This window comes from Eptatretus burgeri, chromosome 3 (genome assembly GCF_056783735.1).
Source record: "Eptatretus burgeri isolate ZD-2024b chromosome 3, Ebu_testis_v1, whole genome shotgun sequence".
Taxonomy (NCBI): Eukaryota; Metazoa; Chordata; class Myxini; order Myxiniformes; family Myxinidae; genus Eptatretus; species Eptatretus burgeri.
In genome coordinates this window covers 52,910,600-52,931,618 of record NC_140963.1, presented here as the reverse complement: position 1 = coordinate 52,931,618, position 21,019 = coordinate 52,910,600, and the positions used below count along the sequence as shown (strand labels likewise).

The following is a 21,019-nucleotide window of genomic DNA, read 5'->3' as shown; positions in this document are numbered from 1 at the left end:
CAGTGAAGTTGCTCTCTCCATAGCACTGAGGTAGAGAATCCAGTCTCCAGAGCACAGAGAATTGGTCAGATCCCTGACTATTGGTAACAGGTGGGAAACGTATGTGTTCCAGGAATCAAAGGACTGGGACAGCTATGCCCTTTCCTTAAGGTAGACTTGAAAGGCTGCTTGGATGGTGTAATATTATCTATAATATAATGAGATATTATCTCTGTGACACTGGATGGATAAGTCGTTCTCTCACTCTCTCTCTCTCTCCGGATCTTGTAGCACTGGTGCTATGAATAAATCAAAAGCAGGCTGAGTGAGTGATAATAGGGTGCATAGAGTGATAGACAATGAGGTACATAGATTTTAAAAAGGGCGTGGTCATTTTCGGGCTGTTCGTCCCTGATAGAGATTTTGGCACACATCCCAAGTTGTTCCTTGGGGTCATATTAGCCTAAAGCAGTTGAGTTATCCTCTCCTAAATTAAGTGCATACATGTCTAAGCCAGGTCCTAGACTATAAGGTCCGGATACAGTTCTGGCCTATCAGTGGGATACAACATGTAAACTGTTCAGCCTGGTTGGGGTATGCGCTCCACCGAATGTTGTTGTAGATGCAGAATGCATTTCATTGGTTTATTGTTTTAGATATTAAAATATAACTGAGCATTTACTCTAATATTGTTCAGATTTTATGTAGTAATTGCTTTACTTATGTAAACATGAGTCATCTCATTCTTTGCTCATTGGCATAACATGAGCTGTGAAACTGACTGTCAATGGTGCTTCTGATACTCAGATATTCTATTATATTGAGCATGGGATATCATCAGTCTTGCCCATAAGCTCCTGAGCTTATAACAGGCCAGTCTGTTGGGTTGTTCTCTTCAGGCAGCAAAAGGTGAATTTAAATGGCTAATTTATAAGCGACAATTGATCAACTTGAGAAACCAGTGCTGTTGTTAATACATTTTATTTACGTACAAAATCTAGGATCATGAAAGAGAGAGGTCACAGAGAGCAAAATGGCAATGCACTGGCAGTGGAGACACAGTTGGAAACAACAAGCAAGAGAATGAATGAATGAATGGGAAAACAGGCAAGAGAGGAGGAAAAGCAGTAATGTTCAAGGACGAGAGTTGAGTTAGGTTGGGTTCACGGGAGTAGAAAAGATTGTAGGTAGGGATGGGAGGTAATATGAGATGGTGGTGCAACACCTGCTTGAAGCTTTGGAGGGGATAGTGGGATTGCATCATCTCCAGAAGGGGGTTTCACAAGCAGGTGAAAAGAGGAACAAAAGAGTGGAGGCTTGCAGGAAGCCTGAATTTTTGTAAGTTTAACAAGTATAATAACATATAAATATAAATAACACAAGTAATATTCAAGGAAGAGATGCATATATATATATATATATATATATATATATATATATATATATATATATATATATATATATATATATATATATATATATATATACATGTTTGTGACCAATCTCCACCACCCAAACGCTGGAGGATGACAAAAAAAGGCAGTAGTATGTTGTTTTCTTTTTAATATTTATCGAAGACTCAGAGTGGACTTTGTAATTAAAACACATGCATACAAAGACATCGGTGTACTGAAACATCTATCTATAATTCCAGCAGTGTGTGTGTGTGTGTGTGTGTCTGTGTCTGTGTCTGTGTCTGTGTCTGTGTCTGTGTGTCTGTCTGTCTGTCTGTGTGTGTGTGTCTGTGTCTGTGTGTGTCTGTCTGTCTGTCTGTCTGTCTGTCTGTCTGTCTGTCTGTCTGTCTGTCTGTCTGTCTGTCTGTCTGTCTGTCTGTCTGTCTGTGTGTGTGTGTGTGTGTGTGTGTGTGTGTGTGTGTCTGTGACCGCTGTTTCTCGACAACCACTGGTCCGATCTAATTGAAACTTGCCAGCTATATTGCTGGGGACCTGAGGATGTGCCTTTTCAAGGTTTGATATTAATCGGACGAGTGGTTCCCAAGTTATGGCCATTTATTTACCAACCAATGAAAAGACATGCTGCTGCGTAGGCATGGCCGATGCACCATTTAGTTACCAATCACAGGACACATTGCTGCGTCGGCCGGTGCGCGACCGGCTGATGATGACGTCACATGCCGTGCCGGTTACTATGGGATCAGTGCCTTGGTTACCGTGGCATAGGAGTGGCAATGGTCAATGGCAGCGAATGTCATGGCAAGCAAAGACAGGGAGGTAAACTTGATTTTAATTAACTCTGTGTGTGCAAGTATCACAGCAGTTATTACTTCAATCCAAGCGATAATTCGTGGAATGCATGTGAACTTTCCGTACGGGCACACACCACTTCTGGATAGTGATGATTTACTGTATTCTAATAATTTCTCGATTTTTATGCGCATTTATAGATAAAGACAATGCCCCAATCCAGTCGTCGTTTTTGAGAGCGATGGAACGGCCTGTGTGGTTGTTTCTGGCTCGCGATTTGAATTTTTTTTTTTTTTGCACGTACGGCCACGCACGTACGGGCATGTACTAGTATATATATATATATATATATATATATATATATATATATATATATATATATATATATATATATATATATAGGCATTATTAGCCAATGACCAAACATATAGAATATAGGGGATTTGGACCTGAGTTACAAGAATCATAAAGCAGTTGTTCAAATTGGAATTATATACAAGCCAACTTGAAAAAAAAACAAAAAACATTTCATGGTTACAGCAAAAACATCATATACTGCATATAAAAGTTGCTGTATTTTCTCGCTGTGCAGTGAGAGGAAGGAAAATACAGAGAAACTTAGCATAAAAGGAAAGCATATAATTTGTTGGACATTTCTCAATATCCAATGTGTATCCGTGGCATGAGGTTTTTGTTTGAGACTCACTCAATAGGACGGCGTGCAACTTGGAATTCAAGACCAGCTCCCTGCTCGCACACGGATAAACACATTTTACATGTTCATCACAGGTCACTTGGGTTGGCAACATAGCCGAGAGGCATACACACTTGCATCTGAGTTGTTTGAATCTCAGCCCAACTATAAACTGTCATCTCGGTGTTTCATAGGCAGGGTGATTCATCAATATGTGAGCTGTCCTTTTGATGGAAAATAAACTTGGCATCCCATCTGCTGGTGTTATTTGGTGAACATGAAGGATCCCGTGGTGTCTGTCGTGAGGAGAAGGTCAGCTATCACCAGCAACCTGGCCAAGTTCCAAATTCCTGTTATAACCTTCAGAGGGCAATTCTTCAGTGGCATAGGCATGCCTCCAGCAATGATGCAACCCAGCAGTCACGTGTTGGATTAAAAATGATGATGACATGTCATTTGGGCCCTCAGGGTGTTTTTAGCATGTCTGGGAAAGTCACCTCGATGAATTGGCATTGCAACTATATTCACCTTTATTGAACATATCTATACAAGGTGGCCAAGAAATCATTCACATACTTTTTAAAGTCAAAATCCTAAGCAATACTAAAAACCCAAAAATTTCGATTGCAGATTATAGAAGACTCCTGTAAGATTTACGAATGTGGATAAGTGGACAAGTATCGAAAGAGCAAGGATCCTGGAACTCTACTTCAAGTCCGGTTCAATAATAATTAATTCAGGCTCAAAGAGACTTCAAAATAATTGTAACATAATGTTAGAAAACGTCCTTCCAGGAACACAGGACTCTCATATATATATATATATATATATATATATATATATATATATATATATATATATATATATATATATACCAAAAGGTTTCGTGAAACTGCTAGTTCACAAGTGTCGCCTCCTCCAGGATGACCCAGAAATGTCCGTACGACGAACAACATTGTTGTTGTACATGTAGCTGTTCAGCATAGTCCAAACCGTTCAAAAATAAAACGATCACAGGCATCGAACGTAAAGAGAACATAAAAATATAGAGAAAAAATATAGAGAAAGAGAACTTCAGACCATACTGAAGGATGATTTGCACGTACGAGTATTTCCCCACAAAGTCCAAGTGGTTCACAAACTTCGTGATATTGATCAATGAAGCTGGATGGAATTTTGTGAAACATTTCTCCGGATGGGCGAGGAGGATGACAAGTTTATTAAGAGACCAATCGTGTCAGATGAAGTTCATTTCCAGCTCTTAGGTTATGGCAATGAGCAGAACACCTTATTTTGGGGAGAAGACAATCCTGAACACTTACACTTACGACCTTTACACAGTGAACGCGTCACAGTATGTATACATTTCTGGACCAGAGTCAGAGGGCCATGTTTCTTTTCCGATCCAACTGGGGAAACTGTCTCAATGGCATCAAAACAATATCAAGAAATGATAGGCAATTTTCTTCCTCCAAAACTAGCAGACATGGTATTTGATGATCAAACCTGGTTCCAACAGAATGGGCAACTGCATCAATGACACTGAAGGGCCTGTTCTAACATCGTTTCATTTCACGATTTGGAAATGTCCAATGGCCAGCCAGAAGCCCAGACTTAACTGCGCTCAATTTCTTCTTAATTGGGGTACCTTAGATCAACAGTCTCCCAGACAAGACCAAGGACCACTCAAGATTTACATAGGCAAATTGAACAGGAAATATTCAGTATTCCACTTGAAATTTAAAGGATGGTGATGCAAGACACAGTTGTCCATGCACGTAAGTGCATACATGAAAATGGTGCACACTTAAAAAAACATTGTTTTCAAGACCTAAGTCACTGATGTAATCTCCTGAGACTGTAGTTTTGTATGATATGCTAATAGTCTAATTTTCTGTTAGAAGACTCTTTTTACTTCAAATATAAATATGTCAGGTATTTCTTGGCCACCCTGTATCATTATCATCACTATTTTATCATCATCATCAATTTAACTTAAAGTGGGAATGGAGTTTGTTCACGAACTCCTCTTACACTTTTTGTCCAATCTCAATCAAACTTGGTACGCAATTCTCAGGGGGCCCTGAGGGTTGTCTTAAGTGGGGTCGGAGTCATGGTCCCCTCGAGTGTTAATCACAAGTCAAACTGTCACTGAAAGTCACAACAGTGTAATGCACAGCTGTGGAAACAGTCTCTGAGTCACAATAGAGAATAGCAAAGTACAGTTGACTATGTGCATCTCTCACATCCATATCTCAAATCCCTATCTCTGTGTGGCATATCGGTACATTTGATGTTAAATATGTAATCGTTGAAGCCCACCTGGGTTGATGCCATGCCAAACATGCGATGAAATGGGCTCGGGTTTGGAGGACAAAAACACGCCTCTGCAGACTTTTACTCTTCAGGAGTAGCTCTGATAGAGAAAGAGACAATGATATAATCTATTGTAACTCCGAGGGAAACCAAACAGGGGTGAGCTAAGCTATAAGGTAGAGCACAAGCTGGATGGATCAAATGATATTGTTACGTGGAAAGGGGAGGGGGGGGGGAGAACAAAGCTGGGATGTGTTAAGATAGCATGCTCCAATTGCTTAAGTAAGTTCGATTTCTCCCTTTTTAACTAGAGACATGTTAGATGAATTTGTCCTGTTTATATGTGCACTGAGAAAGGCGGTGTTGGTACCGATAGGGACTAGCGGAGGGCTAAGATTGTAAATTGTATGCACCTTGCTGTCCAGCAAGGATGAGAGGGAAGGAAGCACAGGACTGAATAGAGCTTCGCACACATACCCATAAAACTCCCGCAAGATTCACAACATACATAACTATGGTCCCAGCTCTGACAAATGTGTGATGGCATTAATGGGACCACTGAAGGGAGGGCATAGAATGCCCCTACTCCTGCCCCCCAGAAACACTGAGCAGCCAATGGCCGAACTGCGCAGGCATGGTTATGGGATCACGCTTGCGCACGGCCAGTTGAGAGTTTGTCAATTGGAGAGATGCGGTGCACAGAAGTTGACAAGTCACAACAAAGTGACCTGGTTTTACAAGATTCTCCAGAACGGGACGATTGCCAGTTGCCAGCACTTCATGAGTGTCCCTTGTCGAGCACCCCAGAGTGCCATGGAGATCGTCAAGCCTCGGGTCGTGGAATCCGGCGGCAGAACAAAGGCACTCAAAGACCTTGTGAAGTCCTTGCCTGTCTTCTCATTGTACGGTCTGGGTGTGTGTTTGTGAGATTAGCACCATTATCAGTGTTTTGGTTTCCTTGTACATTAAGTTCACGTCATCCCCTCCCCTATTCATTCGCTTTGTGCGCCAGATGTATCCAAGTTTTGTTGTTTCAACTTCTTATGTCTCATTTCCTTTAATAAACCATGTCATTTGTACCCAACATATACCCAACTTTCACTTCCCATACGTTGGAAAAACTGCCGGTTCAGCCATATTGAACGACCTTGGGGAAATATCAAATTGTATCCGAGACTCCCGCTTTACTGCCTGGATAGGAATACAAGCACTGTCCACTGGCAGTGACTTGTAAGGATTTCTTGGCCATTCGTGGAGGTATTAGACCTCCGGCTCAGACGGTCTGCATTAGCGGTCCCTCTGACGCAACAATATATTTTGACCTCTCCCTCACATTTTCTTGGATATTAAAATTGTAAAAATTACCATTGAACAATATCCATTATTTTAGTCGTAATTTTACAAGGGTATATTTAAGGAGGAAATCTGGATATAGGGGAGGCCGCTTGGCCCACCATGCCTGTGTCATATCCCCGTTGAACATTTCCCGTCTCCAAATTGAATTAACCTATCAATGTATTTGCAATTAACCTAATTTAATGAAACAGTCACATTCCTTTCGGATTCACTTTCTTTTTCAATCGAAACTCGAGACAGGCATAAGTAATAAAATTCTGAAAATGCAAAAGCAAAACCCATTCAACCAGGTTTGGTCAAAAATGACAAACATGAAAGCTCCAAAAGGCCTTAACTCTCTTGCTGAATAACAATACATGAGCCAGGGCATGAGCACACAATGTTTTTTCTTTTGGAGACTAGAAACACCCACTCCCTTCGGGAGCATTGACAAGTGGTCTTTGGGAGCAGTGGCAATGCGAGGTGGTTGGGGGGAGAGCGTGGGGTGTGGGAGAGAGAGCAGGTAAAGAGGAGAGAGGAGGGAGGGGAGAGCGAGGAGGGAGAGGAAGCGAGGAGGGGTGGGGGAAGGGAAGACAGTGTGAGGTGAGAGAAAGGGAAGGCAGACATGCAGTGGGGCGTTAATTACCACTCGGACGCATCTGTAGGCAAACACCACCCAGATGTGTCTGGAGCCAAGACGGCCGGAGACAAACACCACTTGGACACGTCCAGAGACAAACTCCGGTCTGGACATAAACACCACCCAGACACGTCCAGAGACAAATCCTGCCTGGAAACGTCCAGAGACAAACACTGTCCAGACATAACCACCATCTGGATATGTCCAGTGACAAAGACAGAGAGAAAGAGAAAGAGAAAGAGAGAGAGAAGTGGAGAGTGAGAGGGGTGAGGGAGGAGGGTGCTGCACTGTATTGGGGGGGGGGTAGAGCAAGGATGGGACAGAGAGAGAGAGAGAAAGAGAAAGAGAAAGAGAAAGAGAGAGAGAGGTGGAGAGTGAGAGGGGTGTGGGAGGAGGATGCTGCACTGTATTGGGGGGGGGTAGAGCAAGGATGGGACAGAGAGAAAGAGAGAGAGAAAGAGAGAGAGAGAAGTGGAGAGTGAGAGGGGTGAGGGAGGAGGGTGCTGCACTGTATTGGGGGGGGGGGGGTAGAGCAAGGATGGGACAGAGAGAGAGAGAGAGCGAGAGAGAGAGAGAGAGAGAGAGAGAGAGAGCGAGAGAGAGCGAGAGAGAGTTATGCTTTATGAGCAACACACACACACACACACACACACACACACACACACACACACACACACACACACACACACACACACACACACACACACACACACACACACACACACACACACACACACACACACACACACACACGAACGCGATATCGGCAACAACCCAAAAACCATGAAACAACGTTGCATTTATTTAGATATTTCAGGGATATGTTCACAAACATTAATCTTCATAAACAGCTGTGTGTGACGTGTGAAAAAAAATTTGGCTCGATAATTTCGAAAACACGTTAATATGGCAAACGGCTCGGAAATCGGGTGTTATTTCACAACAACTCGCTCAGGGCGATGGAGCACAAACCACTCGCTCAGGGTGACAAAGCACGAACCACTTGCTCTGAATAACGTAGCGGGCAAAAGCGTCCGCAGTGAGTGAACGATTCACTCAGAAGGATGTAGCGCGGTACCGCTATCGACTGCAAGGTCATCAGCAAGTGGCTTAAGCACTCATGCAAGCACTCCAATTAAATGGTTGATAAGGAACGGTGGGCCAGGCTGTCGCTGCATACCATGTAGGATCCCTTTAACTTTAAAGCCGGTCTTCACCGCACATGCAGCAGTTAATGAAATAAAATGAATTCATTCAAATAATGACTTTATCCACAAAAGAGTTGCTGCTTAATGCAGAACAACCCTGGAGACATCGCAAAGTTCAATCGCCAGTGAAAGAAACTTTGCAGATAATCCACCATCTTGCCTGCTCGTCTGCATGCGTCACGTGGTTCATCGGTTCAGGGTCCACACAAACGTGATAACTTTTATTAAAATATCCGCTTTTTACCAGATTTGCTTTGATTCCCTGTAGAGCACCTCATGAAACTTCCGAAAACATACACAGATCTGGAATACATTCTGGATAAGCAGTCTCTCTGGGGGACAGGGTGCGAGGTCCAGCAGTGAATGCATTACATCATATAGCTCAATGAAGCTGGTTCACTTTGGCACGTTCCTAAATTATTTATTCACTCAATATAATTTTCCAAAGAGGAGAAAAATATGTTTGATGCTTGGAAAGTTTCATATTTTCTTGTGTTCCTATTTTTTCTTCCCTTGATACACAGGAAGAAAAAACAACAACCAGGGGAAACTTAGAGCTTGCAATCCTGCCGAAAGGAGTGTAAAATATGGAAGGACAACTTTACACACCTTCTCGGACAGCCCCAACTATCATCATAGCAAATATTTTTACTGTTGTAAATAAGATACTGACAACTGATACAGGAAACTTCACAGTGAAAGAACTAAGAACAGTAATAAAATCAATGGCTAACAACAAAGCTTCGGGTATTGACGGAATTCAACCGGAGTTTTGGATAAGTGGCTCACTCAACGAGCAGCTACTCAAAATCTGCAACAAAGCCCTAACTGGGGATAAACCAACTCAGTGGTCAAAGAGTCCAATCATACTGTTCCCAAAGAAATGGGTTCTATGTGTTGCAAAGAATTATTGCGGAATCAGCCTAACTTTTATCTCGGCAAAGATCTTCAACAAATTTCTCCTACATAGGATAAGACCGCACATCGAGCCAATACCGCGCAACAAATAAAAATGGGTTTTTACCTAAACAACAGTACAAATCCTCACACTCCAAAGAATCATTCCAGGGATAGAAGTGAATAATGTACCTACGATACTGACTTTCATCGATTTTCGCAAGGCATTTGATTCTATAAATTGCAAAAAAATATTGCTGGAGATCCTGATTGCATATGGCATTCCTTGAACACTCACAAATGCCATAGGTATTATGTATTGTGATACAACAGCTTGCGTGCAATCGCCCGACGGTGAAATGGATTTCTTCCAGATAATGGCCGGAGTCCTCCAATGGGACACACTTTCCCTGTACCTCTTCATCATCACTCTCAACTTTGTTCTACGATCAGCAATCAACGGGTATGAGCAGCTCGGATTCATCCTAAGTGAGAAACGTAGCAGTTATTGCCCGGGTACCATCATCACAGAAACCAATTTCGCCGACGATATCAGCCTTCTCTCTGACACGCTAGCTGAAGCGCAACAGCTACTACACAGAGTTGAGTGTGCAGCTGCAGACGTCAGTCTCATCATCAACGAAGAAAAGACCGAGTTCATGTCATTTGGCAACTTTGGTGATCTTATCTCTCTCAGTGGTACCAAATCGAAGTGTGTCCCAGATTTCCAATATCTGGGGACATATGTTGACAACACTGCAAAGGACATGGAGGTCTGAATTGTGAAAGCCTGGGCAGCATCGGCAAAGAGGAATGTTGTTTTTGAAGAGTGATCTATGCAGAAAACTGAAGGAACACTTCTTCCGCACTACAGTCGAGAGTGTTCTCCTGCACGGAGCAGAAACTTGGATTATGACCCCAACATACTGTCCAAACAGCTCGACGGTGTATACAGCAGACTCCTGAGGACATCACTCAACGTTTCATGGAGAGCACGCTGGACTAAGGAAGAGTTGTACGCAATTATCCCGAGAGTATCGGAGTCACCGCTCCAGAAAGGTTTCAGGTTCGTTGAACACTGCTGGAGAAGCGACCGAGAGATGGCCAAGATGGCATTCTCTGGGAACCTTCTCACCATCACCGCTCAAGAGGACGTCCTGCTACTACCTACATCGATACACAAGAACACGACACCAGAATAAACAGACATGACCTCCCTGAAGCAATGGCAAGAAGAGAACAATGGAAGAAGATTGTCTGTCCTGTGACATGATGATCGACATGATGATGATGATGATGATGATGATGATGATGATGATGATGATGATGATTGACATGATGATGATTGACATGATGATGATGATGATCGGCATGATGATGATGATGATGATCGACATGATGATCGACATGATGATGATGATGATCGACATGATGATTGACATGATGATGATCGACATGATGATGATGATGATGGACATGATCATGATGATCATGATTGAGATGATCATGATGATCATGATGATCATGATGATCATGATGATCGAGATGATCATGATGATGAGTAAGCTGAAGGAATTTTTTTAAATCCTGCTCCCTTTTCCAGCCTTTCTTAAATTAGCCCTTAAGTTTCCAATCCAAAAGTGTTCAACAGGCAGGTGAAAAGTATACCAATTTGGGTGGAATCAGGCCTTCCAGAACTTTACACGGGGGTCTGAGATATACTTCCCCTCAGTTCCTCTTAACCCAGTTATGGGTGACCCAATCACAGGCCACGGTTCTTTGGCCTTTGATATGCAACCATCCCATTTGCTCTGAGGATTTATTATAGCTCAGGCTCCAAATTACCAGATGAATCCTTGTTCGTCAGGTCCCTTTAAATAACATTGTCCCCAGTTCCTAATTAACTTAATTTATTTTTGTTAAAGCAAGCTGAAAAATTTGAGTGTATTTAACGTATTATACCCACACACATCAGTTCGTCCATGAATTATATCTGCAGAAATCTACTTATACAGGTAGTTTAAAATTATTTAAAAAGGGAAATGAAAATCAGACAAACGAGAGTTAAAGAAACTGAGAACAGGTAAACAAAACGACATGGTCAGAAACAGCAAATTCCACTACTAAGACAGCATGACAAAACTGTTATCTCATAAATAATGTAAACTCAAAGAAAACATGGTATACTCCATAATGCAACACCCCCAGCCCAAAACACAAATGACAGCTTTGTGAATGTGTATTTTCCAAAAGGTGGATCACAATAAAAGAATAACAGTCAATGTTTACCCCCATTTCATGTTCATGTTAAATACTCAAGAGATAGCCTGCTGAGGATCATTGCTGAGAGTACTGCATGTGGTAACGGTAAACACAGTACATGTGTGTTCTCTACAGCTTTGTGAGTATGAGGCAGGATAATTGGAATATTTCTACATATAGTGTGTGATTATCCATAAATAACAATGGAGTAGATATGCATGGCGAGAATGACATCCACAAATTCTGCGGCTCAGAATATGGTACGTACATCATAGAAGATATTTTAGGGCATCTACTTACAAAATAGGGCTGGCAGGATGGCCGAGAGGTATGCCTAGAGGTATCCCTCTAATCTGCCTCACCTGGTTTAGATTCTCGGTCCAGCTATAAACTGTCACACTGGTGTTTCACAGGCAGGGCGATTCATCAATGTGTGTGCCATTTCTCGGATGGACGTCAAACTTGGTGTCCCATCTGCTGGCATTAGTTGGTGGGCGTGAAAGATCCCATGGTGTCCTTCATGAAAAATAGTTGAGCTATCACCGGCACCCTGGTCAAATTCCAAATTCCTGTCCTATCCTGCAGAGGCCATTGCATCAGCAGCACAGCCACACCCTTAGCCAATGATGCTACTCCACAGTCTTGTGCTGCATACATAACTAGAATGGCACTCGGTAGAGTGCATACCTCCACCAAGCTGAACAGTTTATGTTTTGTATCCCAATGAATCATTTATCGGCCGGATCTGGAACCGGACCTCCGGGATTGAATCGGCTTGTTATTGTCACCGACCCAACTCATCCACCAAGTTTTGTCATAAGTCGTCCATAACTTTTTGAAATATACTATATATCGTTTTTGACCCCATCTCTCAATGGTGAAGATGCTTTAAAAAATTTACTATTCTAGTACACTAGAAAAATTGCAAAAAAACTATATCCAAATCCAGATTCGGTCTACTTAAATAAAATAAATAAAAAATAAAAATCTCGTATTCTCTTACAGTATACTAAAAAAAATGTTTTTTTTTAATTACAGGATCTGGATTCGGATGTTCACCAAAATCTAATCAATTCGTCCTTGTCACACTCCCAACCTGTCCACCAAATTTCCTTCAAATCCATCCGTAACTTTTTGAGATATCCTATCCTCCCAACAGACAGACAAACAGAGAGACAGACAGGGATGAAATCATAACCTGCGTCCACCTGCGGTGCTGGAGGTAACAAGAAGAGTTACAAATGGTGGAATTTTATCATTCCTTTCCTCCTGCCCCCCCCCCCCCACTCCTTTCATATTAACCCGTATTTTTAGATCCTTGTGGAGGATCTCTAAGTCTTACTTACGTTGTTGTTCTTGTGGACTTTTTTGTTTCACAGCCTACAGTTTTCATCGAAACTCCCTCAAACTTGGCGTATGTATGTAAAAATACCCTGCGCAGACAGTAACCATCTCCGATTTTGAAAATTCCTCCCAGAAAAAAAGTTATGATGTGAAAATATCTCCGCTAATGGAAATCTCCTAAAAATTATCTCCGAAACTAGGCTAGCTTTTTGAATTCTGTTTGCGGGAATCGAACAGGGCATTAGCAGAGATGAATTACCACACATATGATACATCACTATGATGTAATATCAATTTTTATGACGTCATTCCTATTTTTTGACATTTTTTGTTTCACAACGCAGAGTTTTCATCGGATCTTCGTGAAACTTGCCATGTATATGCAGAAAGTCCACGCGCAGGCAGTAACCATCTCCGATTTTGGAAATTCTTCCGAGAAAAAAAGTTGACGTCATAATATCGCCGCTAATGGAAATCACCTATACCATTATCTCCGACACTAGACAAGCTGTTTGAATTTTGTTTGCGGGAATCAAGCCGAGCATTAGCACAGATAATTTATCGCAAACCTGAAACATCACAATGACGTCATATTCGTTTTTATGACGTCATCATTAAGAGGATGAGGATCTTAGCTCATTTGAGCTTGTTTCCTCCCTCTTTTCCTTTTTCATCGTCCCACACTCCCTTTTTGCCTCCTATCCTGGTCTTCCTTTTTTCAGTTTATTTTTTTCACAATTTACCCATTTCCTCTGCTCATACATAATACATAGATACCTCCCAGCACAAGTGCCCCATCATCTGGGAGATCACAAGCCTGGTGTTGACTCAGTGGTTAGGGTGGCTGGCTTTGTATCCTAGGGTCCTGAGTTCAAGCCCTGTTGGCCGCCAAATTAACACCCATGGGTTGACTCAGCCTGTGATCTTTCCGAGGTCGGCGAAATGAGTAACTGGTAATAGAGGCACAGCATCAGCGGCATAGTCGCGTCCCAACAAAACGATAGCCACCTGGCAGCTAAGCTTCCACATGCAAGAAGATCTGGGAGATGGTTCCTCTATGTCTAAGGTGTGGCCGCATGGATACAACCTCCTTAACGCAGTGTACGACTCCACCGACGCGATTCTATGCCACCTATGCAAGATACACACCACATATTCTGTGCCAAACTCAATAACTTACCAATAATACCTTCCCCAAGTTCAATTTATTACTAACATCAAGTGTCATAGTTAAGCTAAACAACAAATAATTTATGGATTACAGAATAACAACGGACACGTGGAGACATGGGACGGACAGCCGGGGCATATATCCTCAATGTAGACAGACTCCTTAGCAGTGAGACTATTTCAATTTATTTACTTATTTATTCGTACGCAGCCTATGGATGCTGGTTGCATCATTGCTGGGAGTACGGCTGTGCCGCTGATGCAGTGGCCCTATTACCAGGACACTGGTACTCATTTCGCCGACCTCAAAAGGATGACAAGCTGAGCCAACCCACCTGGTGTTAATTCAACGACACGACAGGAGCTTGAACTCAAGTCCCTAAGATCTTAAGCCAGCCACCTTAACTGTTAAGCCAACAGCAGGCTAAACATTTCAATACTGTAAGTGCAAAACTCATCAAGTTTCATCTGATATGCAGTCATGTTTACTAAAAAAAACAGGATTTAAAAGGAATGGGAATGGAATTTTGGAGAAACAAAACGAAGTTACTAGAATGTATAAATTTAATTAATTACTATTTCTCTTTTTATCCTAATTTGTTTTAAGGAATTTAATCCTATTTTTTTTCCAAATTTTTTTGATAGATTAATAATTATTAATCAGTTAAATTGTGATCACCCACGATGACATCACTGTAGTCAGGGTATACAATGAGCCCTGAAATGCGCCATAAATGACCATCAAACGGGACAATGTAAAGACAGTGACGTTTTAGGATGTAGGAAGAGAATAGATAGGAATTGCTGTACCTCAATCCTGGGTTGTGGAAGATGTTCAAACTCGAACCTTGTTGTGCAGCCTGATATTCTTGGATTTGTGTAAACTCCTCATTCCTGTAAATCATTTCATTACATCTCTGCCACGTCCATGTCCATGATGTCCTTGACTTTGGTGTTCACAAGATGGAGATTTGTGTGCACGATGTCCTGTAAGTCCCATGGGGGGGGGCAATCTCCGCCCCTCCTGCTGCTCCAGAAACGGGACACGCCCCATGATCATTACCTGTCCACGAGGGAACCAACAGGTGAGGCAATGTGAATATGTTTAATGGCATCTCGTTACAACTTCACAAAAGTATCCATGATGAAAACGTTCAACTGGCAGACCACTCACCTCTGGACTATGTGGTTATCGAGCTGTCATGGCCAATGGTGTATGATCTTCTTAAAAATTGCTGTCTTAATTATCTCAGAAATCACGTGACCGTCGAATTATGTCTTCCGTTAGGTGGGTTTTCTGAGCAGGTGACAGCATTTTCATAGGTAGCATTTTCGCACCCAACCGAGGTGGCGTTGAGGATGAGAGTCAACCTAAAGTGTCATACAAGGCAGGGCAGGTAGATGACCTCTTCCTGAAACATCATGAATGACCCAGGTTGTTTTTCACTTGACAATTTGAGAGCAACATGATCATTCTCCAAAGACTGGCTCTTTTTTTCAGAAGGTTAGAATTAAAATCCTTATCCCTGCTGCTTTCAGTGCTTTCTACTCAATATGAACTCCAAACCTTTAAAATACCTGTGTTCTTACACCACTTGATCAGCCATAAGTCAGGACCACAAGTACACACATTGAATGGACGTCGCTGTCCATGATTCGTGGAGAAAAAGATTTTTTTTCCAAAAAAGAAAAATGAGGTTGGGTGGAACTGTCTGCACCTGACCGTCTTTCACAAACTGACTGACAAGGTGTCGTGTTTGACAGAAGGTGCTTGTAAATTTGGTGAGGCAAGATGCCTCCACCCCATTTCCTCCCTCCAAAATCTCTTTTCATTCTCGTTGCATGTTGAGTATCCTGAACGGTTTTGTGGGTGATTTAAATAGTCATGGGACGGTTAACGTCCATCATGCTCGTGGATGGAACGCCCAATCTGACGCGGTGATCCAACACGGTGATCTCCAAAGACGGTGACACGGTCATCCAACACAGTGATCTCCAAAGACGGTGACATGCCATCAGCCCACGTGTCCTAAAAACCTGCTCCTCTGTGCTTGCTCACCCTCTCCCTTCCACAGATCTCCGAATTTTCCTGTTCCCCACTGTTTTGTCCTGACCACTCCTGCCCCTCTTATCTCATACCCCTCTTGCTGTGCATTGTGTGTTAGCTCTCATATGAGCCTCGACAAGATATACAACAAAAAAAGGACATGGTGATCCAACGCAGTGATCTCCAAAGACGGTGACACGGTGATCCAACACTGCGATTTGATCACCTCCAATGACGGTGACATGGTGATCCAACACTGCGATTTGATCACCTCCAAAGGGTCTCCTTCGCTGAACGTTGTGATTTGTTGCTCTAGATAAAACTGAAGACTTTCTTTGTACTCCATAGTGATAGCAAAATCAATTTGTGTTCAGTGTTCTGCACCTTGCATGGGAAAACATGGACTGCACCCATCTTCTTCTTCCTGCATATGATACCTTGGCTGCTGGGTAGCTATCATTTTTTGGGGTGCGGCTACACCACTGATGGCGTGCCCCTATACCAGTACACTGATGCTCATTTGGCCGACATCAGGAGGATGACATGCTGAGTCAACCCCACCTAGTGTTAATTCAGCGGAAAACGGAGCTCAAACTCAGGACCAAAGATTCCAAGCCAGCCACCTTAACCACTAAACATTGCACCCATGATGTGTATTCGTTTGAGTGGACTTGGGACATAGAGATTACATTTCAACCACGATAGAGGGTGTACTTAGATTAAATCATGGCCAGATTAGAAAGCTTGTCCGCCATCGTTGTTCCGGGCAAAATTGCATCCAAAGGACTTCAACGATGCCGGAAAGCTTCACTTGCTATGGTCGTACCAACTTAAGAAGGAAAAACAGTGGAATGTCCTTTCATATATGAGTGGTATAGTAGAGTACATGACGTCATAGAGTACATAACATCAAACGATAACGAGTTAGTCGGACTTTACCAGTCGACCATGGCCAGATTAAAGTTAACCGTAGAAGTTGTGTGTGTGTGTGCGGGCGTGTGTGTGGCATGTTTTTTGTGGAGTTCTACTGGATCGTTCTGATATGGAGTGTGATACACAGAAACGATCGTCATGACGTCCTGAGTCGATTAGGGTAATCAACTACAAAGAACTCAGAAGAATTTCCATATTTTAAACGCACCCCATGTTAAGGCGTATAAAACAACTTGATAGGTCCTTCCACAGCATGACATTCTGTGAACAAAAATAATGATAACATTGTAACAAACCATATATTAATTAATACATAAAACCATAACAGTAATATTTTACATCAATAATAATGGTTGTAGAATTTGTTCAATAAATACTGCTCAACCAACGATATAAATCTGACTTCAATAAAGGGGGAAATATCAATTCATTATCTCATAATCGCGACCTCAAATTGAGTGCTACATCACATAATGACGGATTATGATTTTACGTTTGACCATTTCACAGGGAATCACTGGGTTATTGGATTCGATGAAACCCATCATTTAATTTATAATTTACAAACTTTGCTTCAACATTTTCCTTCATTCCCATCCGTATTCTCCAAGCTCGGTTGCCCGGAATGGTGATGGTGGACAAGCTTTCTAATGTGGCGGCTATCTGATTTGTACGTGCTGAATGGGGAGTGTACAGTCTAGTTGGTGGATGCAAGTCTATGACTTTGGAGCACATGTGCCGACCATGGTTGGAAGGGCAATCAATGTCTTCAGAGCACATACTCAAAATGGGTTAAAAGTAATAAATTTGGTTATTTGAATCAGTGTTAATGGAACATGCTTTTAAACATTTTGTGAGCAGCATATAACAATTCCCCAATAACTAACACAGCCTGGTGTTAGTTTGATAGTGAAGATGGCTGGCTTTATGGATTAAGATCTCAGGGTCTCGGGTTTGGGCCCTGCATATCGTGTCGTTAACACAACACCAGGTGAGTTCACTCAGCCTGTCATCCTTCAGAGGTTGGCAAAATGAGTACCAGCTGACTGAGAAGAATGAGCTATTTGCATGTCCTGCGTCGGAGTGGTGACCCATCCAGGATTGTGTCCAAGAGCCAAGGAGTCTGCTTTGGCGTGGTGTGGCACTTTGGCACCAAGGAGTCTGCTTTGACAGAATATGGTCCCAATGGATGGATGGATGGACCCAAGGAAAAACTGCCTCAGGAGCCCTATATGCATCTGAAGACACAAAATAAGTGGTTGTTGTTGTTCTTCTTCTTTTTCTACTTCTTCAGTAACTTACAGTGCATGTTGGTCATAAGGATTAGCGTAAGGTGAGGCAAGATGCCTCCACCCCATTTCCTCCCTCCAAAATCTCTTTTCATTCTCGTTGCATGTTGAGTATCCTGAACGGTTTTGTGGGTGATTTAAAATGATCAGTATACTGAACAAAAGGATCTAGTTGGATGTATAATGTATGGGGAGGAGGTGGGTGGGGGGGGGGGTTAAATTCACCCACCTCAATCTGTTGACATTCATATTGAAATTGATACATCTTACACAATGAATAAATTATAGAGGAATTATGTGATTATGATATTGCTTTATTCCAGATGTGCACTACATACGTCATACTAAAAGAACAAACAGAACAGAGAAGTGACTTGTTTCAAAATATTACTTTAAGAAGTTACTTGTGCTTGTTGTACAACATTGGATTTTTTTTTCCTCCTTTTGTTATTGACTAGTTCGTTTAACTATCATCCAGTGGGGGTTGTGCAAATTCAACATGTAAAGATTCAGATTCAAACAACAATATGTGAAAGACAATATTATTAAATGAGATGTTCAAGACGTTTAACATTTAAGGCACTTTTATATGTTCATAAAGTAAGTATTTGATGAGATTATTGGAGGTAAAATGTTTCATTATTCTAGCTATACGAGTGGGTAATAACATCGGTCTATTTTCCAGTTTGCTGGATGGCAGTCAAGATCTCTCAGCAGCTCAATGACTGAAGGTCACCTGGTGAAAATTATAGACTTGGTGGACTAAAGATGGACTAGACCCCAAAAAGAGCTTGATAGGCATTCGGTAATGGTGTTTACAAAAGGTTTAACCACGAGGTCAAAGAGTAGTGACTAAATAAAAAAAGTTTAACTTTGGTCACTTACAGGAAAAAGCTTGGTGGGCCAGGAGGTTATGGAGAAGGGCTACTTGGCAGAGAAGAAACAGGCGGAGGCTCATTATGGGACTCAGTTGCAGTTTGTTCAGAGGGACATTGTCTCTGAGGGCTTTCATTGACTATCTGAGAAATGGAAGATTCTAGGGCAGAATGAGCTGCAATGAGAGAAGGTGAGGATGGCGGAAGATGAAAGCTGTAAGGGCTTGGATCTTCAGTGGGATGAAGTGGTTGAGAAGTGCTTATCGAGTCTGTTGGAACATTTTGTAAGCAAGAAAGTGGTGTTGAGCTCGGAGGTGGTGGAGAGTGGTGGCTGGAAGGACCTGAAGTGTCTGTGGTTGTATCACGACCATGTAACTCGGAGCTTTTTGCTGTGGTTGAAGGAAGGGGAAGAAAGTACCAGGAGGAGTGAAGGATCACAAGAGAGCAAAAATATTATCCATGCAAACTCGTTTCATATATATATATATATATATATATATATATATATATATATATATATATATATATATATATATATATATATATATATATATATATATATATATACATATATACATATATACATATATATATATATACATATATACATATATACATATACATATATACATATATATATATATATACATATATACATACATATATACATATATACATATATATATATACATATATATATATATATATATATATATATATATATATATGTAGATATATAAATTTCTGCTCACACTATTACAAATTATAGTCAATGAGTAATATAAATAAAAACTTGATTTGTTTCTGATATCAAATGTTATGAATGCTTACCTCTCTTTCCAGATACAATCTTGTCGACTTCTGGCAGCAAAAATCCATGGACAAGCTCGGATACAAACTCTTCCGCTTCCCGCTTGCTGTGTCTACATTGGTAGAGCAAATGAAGTAAGTAACTAAACAATAGCAAGGTAAATGCTCAAATACAGTAATTGGAACAATTATTCGAAAATGCAAGTTGCAGTTAATCAAAGTGGAATTATGAAAGTTTGTACTCAGTGCAAATTACTCTAGTGGAAGGGAAAATGGAGAAAAGGAAGGGCAAGAAGGGATTGTAAGATTGGAGTGGAGGACAAGGTTGGGAAGAAATATCAGTGAAGAGGGAAGAGGGAGGGACATGCATATGAGGCATATCGTGGATGGAAAGGATGCTAAAAGGTCCACCACTTGACATGTTATGCTCCCTCTCAATCCCTAAAGCATTCATTTACACATATCTCCTGCTGCCAGGGTGCTTGAAAGCACCTTAATTCAACAGATGTGACTTTCTTGTTGGGGAACACACCTCTCTCATTGAAAGTTTAACATCTATTCTCCATGGAAATTCCATCCTGTTCTTGCATGACACAATGTCATTCATGAAGGGAAACAAACAATGTACTGAACGTGAAGGTCACACCTTTCTCAATCAAAGGAATGCTCACTAACTATTGCGATTAAATATTATTCTCCTCTTTCTTTCCTAACTTCACCTGTGAAAGATGTGCAAAACCATTTAAAGTTTGAATGATTGTGGACCTATTTCCCTGGGCCCAAGTTTGACTGATCGATTTGCTAGTAATGCTCACCGGTCAGGTTCTTGAGTGATTCGAGCTGACCACTCACTCACTTCCCTCTCGGCCTGGCGCTCAGCACATGCCCAGCCAGTATGCACCATAAGTGGCTGCAGGAAATCCCCGATACACTTCTGGTGGACGTGCACCACCTGCACACAGACAGCAATGCCGTATTGCAGAAGTTCAAACTTTGGAGATATATTTTCTCATGTG

At 41.6% G+C, this 21,019-nt stretch overlaps 2 protein-coding genes across 8 annotated transcripts in view; both read right to left on the bottom strand.

The window, feature by feature from the left end:
* Nucleotides 1-15,101, bottom strand: part of CAPS2 (calcyphosine 2) — an 86,276-nt gene extending 71,175 nt beyond the window's left edge. Inside the window, exons 1-3 of one of the 2 annotated variants that reach the window (XM_085873364.1) lie at nucleotides 14,860-15,101; nucleotides 5,200-5,293; nucleotides 2,890-2,930 (exon numbers count right to left, since the gene is read on the bottom strand). In XM_085873364.1, coding sequence (XP_085729490.1) covers nucleotides 2,890-2,930; nucleotides 5,200-5,223 — 65 coding nt within the window. In that variant the 5' untranslated portion in view covers nucleotides 5,224-5,293; nucleotides 14,860-15,101. The remainder of the gene's footprint in view (nucleotides 1-2,889; nucleotides 2,931-5,199; nucleotides 5,294-14,859) is intronic. The other variant, XM_085873363.1, reaches the window with a different exon arrangement.
* Nucleotides 15,102-18,617: 3,516 nt separating this feature from the next.
* CFAP91 (cilia and flagella associated protein 91) overlaps nucleotides 18,618-21,019 on the bottom strand; it is a 125,410-nt gene continuing 123,008 nt past the window's right edge. For 5 of the 6 annotated variants that reach the window (XM_085873351.1, XM_085873350.1, XM_085873349.1 and 2 more), the window contains 3 exons: nucleotides 20,819-20,955; nucleotides 20,025-20,116; nucleotides 18,618-19,582 (listed from right to left, as the gene is read on the bottom strand). In XM_085873351.1, coding sequence (XP_085729477.1) covers nucleotides 19,230-19,582; nucleotides 20,025-20,116; nucleotides 20,819-20,955 — 582 coding nt within the window. In that variant the 3' untranslated portion in view covers nucleotides 18,618-19,229. Of the gene's footprint in view, nucleotides 19,583-20,024; nucleotides 20,117-20,818; nucleotides 20,956-21,019 lie in introns of those variants that run through there. The other variant, XR_015056117.1, reaches the window with a different exon arrangement.